This window comes from Acyrthosiphon pisum, chromosome A1 (genome assembly GCF_005508785.2).
Source record: "Acyrthosiphon pisum isolate AL4f chromosome A1, pea_aphid_22Mar2018_4r6ur, whole genome shotgun sequence".
NCBI classification, from domain to species: domain Eukaryota; kingdom Metazoa; phylum Arthropoda; class Insecta; order Hemiptera; family Aphididae; genus Acyrthosiphon; species Acyrthosiphon pisum.
This window is the reverse complement of record NC_042494.1, coordinates 131874591-131885773: the sequence shown is the minus strand read 5'-3', so window position 1 is coordinate 131885773 and position 11183 is coordinate 131874591. Positions and strand designations below refer to the sequence as shown.

Genomic DNA, 11183 nt, shown 5'->3' with positions numbered 1-11183 from the left:
TTCACATGTTGACAATCAACACAACAATCCTATAAAGCGCTAGTAGTCTGTGCCGCAATGTGAGAAGGTGCGGGTTTCAGAAAAACATTGATAAGACCTTTCCGTTTCGTATCCTGTATATCTTAATTCGTGGACAATAGTGTAATACTACGATAAGTAGTTAATAAATACCACGATTTAAGATATAGTATATCTTAAATCGTGGTAAATACTAAATCATATTATGATATATACTTGTATATATATATATATATATATTATGTACAATGAGTACTTTGTAGGTCATAAATTAATATAACCATGTGTCATTGTGTCCATGTAGGCTGCATTACGGGAAACGGCCATAGGGAATTTTAGTAATATTAAATAATCAGTACAGAATACAGATATAAATATATAATTTTTAATTTAAAATATAAAATATAATATATACCTATATACTATTTTATAATACGCATAAACAGTATACCATTACGGCATTACCCGTATTCGTATGACATGTATGTATTTACTATTTTCTGTACAATTATATCATAAATAAAGAGATCTCTTTAAACTGATAAAGAGAATATTTTTCTATTAAATAAAGTATAAAAACTATAAACTGAAATAAAAATAAATAATTGGTAATTGGAACAAAGTTTTTTTTTTCCCCATTGTACTGGTTACCGCGTATCGCTAAAATAACGATTTTCAGAAATGTCGATAATTGGTTTTTGGGATATGAATTTATAAACTTTTATTAATCGGTTACCGGTATCCGCTTTCCAAACTGCAGATAAATTAGATAACCGGTTTAGGGTTCACAACATTTACGGTTTTTAACGGTTTTCGTGAAAAACCGGTAAACGGTTTTAAGCCCTGGTCATAATACAACCCCAACACAAAACACAAATTTTAAATGCCCGGGAAAAGTAACAGTCGGTTTAGGTACGCCGGGCGAGACAGCTAGTAGTAGGTACTTATATAAATATAGTTATACTCTGTTCAAAATAAGATGATGACTCGGCGGCCAAGTTGTGCGCATGGGCGTGGCTATGTTCTGTGGCAGCGCCCGACGCGTCGCCGTAGTGGGGATGGCGTCTGACCAATATTGTCTGACCGCCGCCCGACAAAAACTGGTCGCCGCCGAGTCATCATCTCATTTTGAACAGAGTATAAGTATATTATAATATAAAAATATGAATACAAATAATTAAATAAGATTTTTTATTAATAATGTCATATGCTTTATATTTTTTACTTGTATAAATCCATACATTAATCAGGCGTGGATACAAGGGGGGGCCATTGGAGCAAGCCCCAAATCAAAAAAAAAAGATGAAGTCAGTGAAAAAAATAATACCATTGATTATAGAATAGATCGAATTATTCTTATTAAATATTTCCATATTATATTATAACGTTTTGTAAAACTGATATTGGTTTTCGGACAATTCAGCTATTTATAGAATTTTTCTGTAATTTCTAATTGCGTCGGCGACCGGCGCGGCGTAGGCTAACGACGCGACGCGCGACGGCTTGACCGTTCACGTTATCGTCATAATCGCAGATACTACATGGACCATTAATTCTATTGCTACAATATCGAATATTATATTAAAACATTATCATTTTTCTACGCGATGCAGACAGCGTTCAACGCACGGCGAGAAAACGAGCGTATTTAAAAATGGTAAGTAATCTGTATTTTGAATTTTAATACACTGCCACTGATTTGATTATTTGAATTAAAAAGCATGTTTTGTACATTATATTTTGTACAATCAAAATTTCGTTTAAATAATATAAAAAAAACATAATATGTAATATTTCGTCCTTTTTAATATTTTAATAAATTTCTATTTTCTACTTATTTATATTATTTTTATTATTTATTAACATTTCATTAATATGTATAAAATCTGATTTTAACTATATATTTTATTTATACGACCGAAATTTTTTACTTCATACTGTCATCATAAGATAATTTTAAACTATTAAATTTTCTTTAATTTCGTAGGCCTCAACTACTGATAAAAAACGTCCTTCTTCAAAAATTAGTTCATTTTTCAATCCTATTTCAAAAAAAAAACACAGTTACCTGAGCAGTATACATGAAGAAAATATTTCAGACAATTTAGTAATAGATTCGAACATTGATTTAGTATTAGCATCTTCTAGTCATGATTTTCATCTTCATACTAATGATATAGGAGATTATATTGAAAAAAATATTGACGATTATACGAAGCGTGAACTTTTAATAAATCATTGGGTACCACCAATAAGCTACGTATTTCCTTTCTCTGAGCATAATAAAAATGGTAAAATAATACGTCGATTTATTGGGTAACAACATTTAAATAATTTTAAATGGCTAGTATTTTCACCATCAAAACAAGGTTTATATTGCAAATATTATCCTTTGTTTGATGTACAAAAACAAGGTGGTTTTCAACGTAATGTAGAATTAAAAAAATTAGTTACTCAACCATTGACAAAGTTTGCAAAATTACAAGGAAATACAGGGGATTTACATGGACATGAAATCACTAGATATCACAATGAGTCTGTCCAAACGACTGAACTTTTTTTACAAAATTACAATAATCCCTAACTTCAAATACACAATTTATTAAATACGAAACGAATGCAAGAAATAAAAGAAAATCAGGAAAGACTTATTCCAATCATCCAATCATAGAAAGTATAATATTTTTGGGAAGACAAAACATCTCTTTTCGAGGGCATAGAGATGATGGCCAACTCGATTTACCGTCTACCATTGAAGATGGAGGAAGTTCAATAAATGAAGGTAATTTTAGAGAGCTTTTAAAATGTCGAGTCAAAGCCGGAGATTCTACGCTTGAAAATCGCTACGCTTTTGAAGAAATATATTGGCCATTACCTAACAGGATTATGTGAAACGAGATGGATTGAGAGGCATGAAGGAGTTACTAGATTTTTACAAGACATGCCTAAAATTATTAATACATTAACTGAAATTACAACATGGAAAGATTCCCAAAATTCTGGAAAAGCAAAAATACTTGTAACAACACTATGTGACAGTGAATTTATTATTGCTATTTTTAGTCTTGTGCATTTGCTTAATTTCACATATTGTATGATCAAAATTTTCCAAAAAAAAATTTAGATTTGAGTACAGCAGCAAATACTATTAAAGATACATTACAAGTTCTTTCGAAATGTCATGAAAATGTTGACACAGAATTTTCAATTATTTTTAAATTATCTGAAGACTTAGCAAAAATTATCGATGTAGAATCACGATTGCCTAGGATATGTAAGCAACAAAATAATCGTTCAAACTATTCTACTAATTATGTAGAAGACTATTACAGAATCACGATATTTATTCCTTTATTGGATAATGTTATAGATGACTTAAAAACACGTTTTTCACAAAATACATTGGAATTATTTCAGTTATCGTTTTTTATTCCGTCTAATTTTTTTAAATTACCAAATGACCAAAAAGAAGAAACTGACAAAATAAAATCAGTTGCCAAAGATTTTCAAATATTACTTCATAGTGATGAGGTATCCTCGCAATTAGTTGGTGAATACTATATTTGGAAAGAAAAATGGATACGTGAATATCAAAAGGATTCATCAGTAATTTCTAAGCACGCCATTGATGTATTACAGAATTGCTATGAAGACATTTATCCTTTAATAAATAAAATACTAAAATTATGAATTACATTGCCCATTAGTAATTCTGGTTCTGAAAGAACATTCTCTTCATTGCGGCGTCTTAAAACATGGTTAAGATCAACAATGTGTGAAACACGCTTGACTGGACTTAAATTATTGAACATCCACAGGGACATAGACATCGATGTTGAAAAATTAATTAAACGTTTCTCCAAAAGCAAAAGAAAAATTCCATTTGCAATTTGAAAGCCATAAGTAATAAGAAAATTAAGCTATAATTTTAAGTTGTACATTTGATTAGAATTTATCGTAAATTATTAACTATAGTAAAATTTATCTTAAATGTAGAAAAAATAATGTAATTAAATATTTTATAAACAATAAAGTAAGATTGAGTAACCTAAATATTAAAAAAAAAATTTTTGTTTAATTATTTTTTCGTCTACTTAAAGGTAACCTAATCATCATTATCCTGATGTCGAAAAATATTAACATATTAAACCCTAATAAACTCTATTAATAATATTTGATGCCCCCCCCCCCCATAAATCTTTTCTAGATCCGCGCCTGACATTAATTTAACAAAATAATTTCTGTTGGGTATTGATTTCAAATAAATAGGTTCTTTTGACGAGCTTATAAAATAAAATATATAATAAATATTATGTACCTATTCAATAGTTATGAGCACTTCTTAATGTGAGTTAACTATACTCTATTGTACGCTGACATCATCATCTTCATTGTCTTTGGATATATTTATTCCTCTTTCTGACAACAATTTTGACAATATTTTTACGGCCACCCTTCGGAAGTGAAAATGACTTGCGATTATTGTTTCTTAAAGCGTCTCGTAACGATTTTATCTTGAATGAATTCCTGGGAAATTTTTTATAGATGTCTGCCATGTTCATGTGTTTGAAGCCCTTCGGCGGCGGCAGCAACTGACCGCCTCTCTGCATGGATCGTAATTCGTGGCGAGAGAGAGTGAGTTTCTGATCATTTGTTAATGGCCCGGATACCTTTGGGATACAACATAATATTATAATGTACAGTATAAACATATTATAAACATAATTATAATGTAAAGTACAATACACGTTTAGGCCTGTGCACAGTACACTGCATCGAGTATATTGTATATAGTTCGATTTGAAATGTTATATTCAACTTATTGCATATATGTAGGTAACGCGTTTCCAGCATTTTGACATTGACGCGTTTGGTTGAATAAAGTAATATACATCCAAAGGAAACTGCGGTTATATAATAAATACATATAGCCATATACGGGTGCAATTTGGGTTGAATTTGTGGGGGTGGTAGATTTATGTCGATCAAAGTGACACTGACATACAATGGCTATAGGCCATTTGACTCCTATTTTACAAAAAGGCCAATATTAAAACGGCTCCCATTGTACAAATATACGTAAATTCCCAAACTGCTCCAATTTTTTACTACAAAAATTCCATCCCACTTTATACAGGCATACACTTTACAGACTGTCTCTGAAAAAGGGATTGTGGTTAAAAGTGTGCTGGTGTTTTTTTGAACTTGTATATATAAGCAAAGTAAATTATAAAGAAATTTTGTTCTTGTAGCAGTATACCTGAGCCGTTTAGGAATTTACGTATTTGTGAAACCTTATATGACGGTAGCTGTTTGGAAACCAACAACAATAATGAACAGTGGCGGCTCGAAATTGTGGAGGCTTTGAATCATATTGTAAATATTTTTACCACCTTCAATGAACCAAAATTAGCAGCAGGGGCCATTAATAATTATTAATTATAATATTTGACATGATAATATTTCTGACATGAAGCAATTGCTCCAAATAATCCTATATCGCACCACCACTGATAATGGATAGGAGCCGTTTGGGTTGTCCTAAACATCATTCGTAATTCTTCATAACATTATATAACTTATACAAACCTATAAAATATTTATTATTTTACTACTTCACTTTATACACATTTATTTTACAAAATATTATAATTATTTATAAATTATAATAAAATAAAATAATTTTCTGCCTTAAAAACACTTAAGAATACGTTATTGCTTCGAGATAAATTAAAGGCCATATATATTTTGAATCTAAATTGTACTTATTATATTATATAATATGTTTATGTATATACGAAAAGAAGTGAGTTATTGGAATACTGGACAAATATTTTACTTACCATATGACATGTGATAATAAAGATGCAAACTGTAGTTAGTTGTTGATACATCATTGTGAAAGTGAACAATAATAATAATAATAACTTACTGTATAAATACTAAAATTATTATTCAGGTAGAAGGTACCAAGTATACATATAGTTAATACGTTAATTATTTGATAAACGATCAATAAAATATGCACCTCAAATTAAAATTATTTAATATCATAGACATAGTACATCGTTGACATAATATTATTTGCATGTTATGACTTACGGTGTCTATTTGTACTATTAATTTGTTCAAATAACTCTAATCGCTATAATGCAACAACAATATAGTACAATGGCAAACATGTGCTTTTTCACCTAACTATAGGGGCCGTCATCAGTAATTTTTTTAACTATTATTGTATAACATATAAAATTAACATAATTAATAAGTTATAATAACACTAGGTAATTAAAAAAATGTTACATAGGTACTATTATAGGTATGCAACAAATATGTAGTGAACATTTTGTGTTTATTATAATTTAAAACTCCCACTACTTTATTTTACATTTAAAGTTCAAAATTGTTGGACGTAATTCATCATGATCACGATAATATGCTACGATAACATTTTATTATTTAACATCTAAAATTTTAAGATTTAATACTTACCTACATGATTTCTAAAATTAAAAAAAATATGTTTAGACTGACATCGATTATTCATGACATATGACCGTATTTCGTAGACAATGAATCAATTAATTACAATTTTGAATTTAACACATCCACAACAGTAGGTACCTACTTTGCTCAATGAGAAGATACACTCAACACCTACCTACTATTCTGCAGAATGAGATCCCAGTTTTATTTATTAATTATTATATGTTCTTTTGTACTAAATATGATAAAATAATTAAATTTTATCCATCACGCGTACTTGCTTTGTATTTTTGTAAGTATCGTTTTATAATTTATATATAATATATAGGTACATAATTAAATTTTTTATTTAATTGTCGAGCTATAATAGTTGTAACTAAAAGCTAATAAAAAAAAAAATTGAATTTTTGCTTAATTTTCCAATAACTCGTAAATAGTTCTCGTAAACTCATAAATATTACATTTTAATACCACTCATTACACAACAGATAGTAGCCATAGTAAAAACAAAAAAGGTGGGCAAGTGGAAGTCACTCTGCTGTATAGTAGGTATAGTGGGTCACTGTATAATGGATGGTCTTAAATTTGAATTCAATGATAGAATATCATTGTATAAGAAAAACGATTCTGAGTGGAGACTGAATCTAGGTATAAGATATATTATACTTATATCTATGGTATTAAAAAAAAATTGACCTATAATAGGTATCAATAATAAATTCCAAATTAATCATATCACAATATCCATTAGGTAACGCGTTATACATCAACAACAAACCGTGGTACTATCATAGATATATAATATAGTATACTTTAGAAGTTTCAAGTACCCACAAATAATATTATTCAATCACAACAAAATAACTAAAATAGTTATTCCAGATTTTTTAATATGTAATTTCGTCCAAATTTGAACTTAAAATGACTATAAAAATAAACTGTGCTTATGTATTTCTTAGAATTGTTGGTAACAGTGTTAAATATTTACGTGAAATCTTGTTTTAAATTTTCAATCCTTAGATATAAAAGTTGAACATTTTATAATTTTCTAACTACAAAATAATTATTCAATTTTAAATTTGAAAATTTTGTCAACATTTCAACTTCAAATGCTTATAAAAAATAATTGTGCCTATGTATTTTTAATATTTTTCAACTGCTATTGTAACAATGTATCAGGAGCCTTGTATTAATTTTTTACACTTTTTGGCCCAATAGATAAAACTTTTTTGATATTTATAGAAAAAAAAACTAAAAAAATTGAAAACTTACAGTGTCCGTAAACAGCTCAAAAAGCGTCAAATTATTTTCAAAAATGTATCGTATATAGAAAATGCTGATATAAACATTCAGTTAAATTTTCAAGTATCTACAGTCGTTCGTTTTTTAATTACAACAAAATAAGAAAATCGTTACCTGAAAAATCGAGTGAATATCAAATTTTGTAAAAATATGAATTTCAAACGCTCATAAAAATTTAATTTGAGTTTCTTATAGACATTTTTTTTTGATAAAGGTGGATTATCCTATAAAGAATCTTGTATTACATTTTAAAATCTTAGCTCTAAAAAGAAAAATTTCTACGAATTATTAACTCAAAATAATTTGCTAATTTTCGTGATTTTTACATATTTAGTCAATTTTTGAACTTTAAATGCTAATTAAAAAAAACTGCGGCTAAGGATTTTTAATATTTTTCAAATGTCATGGTAACAATATAGTAGGAGCCATGTATTAAATTTTTAAGTATTTTTACTCGACAAATAAAGTGTTATTGACATTCATAGAAAAAAAAACTAATAAAATTGGAAACTGAAAATGTCCCTAAACAGTTCAAAACAAATCAAAATATTTTGAAAATTGTATCATGTATAGAAAATGGAAATATAAACAACCAGTGAAAATTTCATGTATCTACGGTTATTTGTTTTAAAGTTACACCAAAAACCAAAATCGATTTTCTCGAAAACAGCTTTTGCGTAAAAATTCCCGTTTTTCCTTAATTTTTCTTTTGTCTTTCACGGCGCTTTTGAAAACTATTGTAAATTTCAAATTTTGATCTCCCGAATGCACCAACTAGATTCACCTTCCCATCAAACAAGATACTGTTGAGAATCGAGCATTATTACTGCCCCAACCGTGATGACAGACACAAAAAAAAAAATAAAAATAAAAATAAAACACACATCATTGTAAAATCAATACATTCATCGTTACACTCAGAATCTAAAATATCTCATTCATTTAAAACATTTAAATATTTGCAGATTTTTAGTCACACCTACAAGCATCAAAAAGACATTTGAACTTAAATAGCCTAACAATGGTGAAAGTGGATAAAAAAAAAATTGCAAAAAAGTACAAGGTTCCACCGAGATTTGAACTCGGATCGCTGGATTCAGAGTCCAGAGTGCTAACCATTACACCATGGAACCGTCGTGAAAGGTGACTTATTTATTTAATTTTATAAGCAAACGGACAACGGACAAGTTATTATAATTTATTTTATTGTTTGTTTATATACAGGCTAATACAGCGGTGAATCTAAGAGACGTGAAATTACACAATTCAGCCCATAAAAATGTCTAAAACTATTATTATTCAAATGAAAATATTCTTTTCAATATATTATTTTTTCTACAATGCATTTAATCGCAGGCATTCGTAGCTATAAATATATAATAATTAATAATAGATATAGGTACTGCAGGTATATAAAAATAAAATAAAAATAAATACCTAATGGCTATTTGAATGAAATGTTCGACCAGATAATGTAAACTATAATATATATTATTAAGATTTACTCTACAATACATTACTAGGGCCCGGATTTATATGCAATAAAAATCTATAAAATATGCAGATTCATATCATAAATATGCAAAAAATATGCAACATTTTACAAAATTAACAATATATTATGTATAAAAATTGTTTATTAATAAGAAAATGCAAAATAACATTTTTAATGACATTGTGTAAGTATTATAAAAGTGTAATAAATTAATTAAAGTATTACTATTTATATTAAATTATTAATAATGGACGAGTACCAGCATGAAGTAATAAATATGGATTTCAAGTTTTCGAATTGAAAACTCCTACGATTATCTCGAAGCATACTTTTGTACTTGGAAAAACTTCTTTCCACGTCACAAGATACAATTGGTGCATATTTAAATTTCGATAAATCTTCAACTGACAGTTCCTCGTCTTCATCACATTCAGTTACCTCGCCGTTGATTATACCATCGATTTTTTTCATTGTAGAATATCCACGATTTTTTGACAACACATTTGTAAATTTAGATCTAGCGAAATCTATTCCTGGCCCTCCTTCTTCGAATTTAATTTTAATATTTTCGATGAGCAATAAACTATTTCTTAAAGTAACATTCGATTTCTCTAGTTTTGTTATTGTACCTATTAAACACTGAAAGTGTGTTGTAATAACGGCGAGCTCATTTTTTAACTCTTTATTATGAAATAAACTACGTGCGTTTTCAATACACTTCGCTTCATTTTGGTTTAAAGCGTTAATAACACATTTTACCTCATTGAAATATTTCCCATATTAATCGCTGCTTCAAACCATGTATCCCAACGAGTTAAAATTGGTTGTGGAGGTAAACTCAAATTGGGATACATTTCTTTAAAAGTATTTACACGTGAAGGTGCTTTTAAAAATATCTTTTTAGTATTTGAAATTAATCGATCGACATTTTGATATTTTTCTCTTATGACTTCAGCTACTCTGTGTAGTCCATGAGCCATGCAGGTTACATGAATTAATATAGGGTAAAATACTTTAAGAGCTTCGCCAGATTTAAACATGTACGGAGCAGCATCTGTTACATACAACAATACTTTTTCATGAAATAAATTTTTCGGGTCATAAAATGCTCATGGAGTCATTAAATAATTGGGAAATTGTTTGAAAATTTGCCTTTTGTAGGTAATTGCTCAACCGTTAAAACGATTGGTTTTGTACATTCTTTAGATGATAATTTCCCAATTATGACACTAGCAACATATCGTCCCTGTACATCAATTGTCTCATCGATGGAGACCCAAATTGGACGGTTTCCTATTTCATTCCTAAATTTACATAAAACTTCATTATAGCATAAAGGTGAATAGTTCTTTCGGAGGGTAGATACATCTGGTAATTTGAGTTTTAGATATTTTTCAAAAAACAATTTAAATGTCGATTGTTTAATTTAAAAATTGAAATATCGTTAGCCACCATAAAATTACATAAATCTTTGTTAAGCTCAATGAATAAATAAATTTACCACTAGAAAATCCAATATTTGTCGTCATTCGTCGGCCGTCGATAACGATAATGTCGATTGACGATCACTTATCCATGTATAATGTGTTATTTATAATCGACAGTAGATATCTTTACAGACGTAAATTCTATGAATTATAGAATATGCAACATGTATGCAACTATCATAATAAATATGTAATAAATATGTATTTTCATTCAAATATGCTAAAATATGCAAAAAAAAAATTGAACCATAGAATCTACACATTACGAAACGTCGACATTTATAATCAAAATTATTCTAGGTGAATTGTAGAAGAACATGCATTTGCATATAAATCCGGGTCCTATATATTACTAAACATGGTCGTACCGTGAATCGTGATATGGGGGGGGGGGG

At 28.6% G+C, this 11183-nt stretch overlaps 1 protein-coding gene and 1 non-coding gene across 2 annotated transcripts; both read right to left on the bottom strand.

Annotated features, from left to right (window-relative positions):
* Positions 1–4296: 4296 nt before the first annotated feature.
* On the bottom strand, positions 4297–6249 carry LOC100574074. The gene is made up of 2 exons (XM_003247597.4): positions 5862–6249; positions 4297–4688 (listed from the first exon to the last, which is right to left on the bottom strand). The coding sequence occupies exons 1-2, from the start codon at positions 5913–5915 to the stop codon at positions 4407–4409; spliced, it is 336 nt and encodes a 111-aa protein (XP_003247645.1). The 5' UTR covers positions 5916–6249; the 3' UTR covers positions 4297–4406.
* Positions 6250–8867: 2618 nt separating this feature from the next.
* Positions 8868–8939, bottom strand: TRNAQ-CUG. Its single transcript has one exon. It is a non-coding gene; the product is annotated as a tRNA-Gln (tRNA).
* Between the last annotated feature and the right edge of the window lie 2244 nt (positions 8940–11183).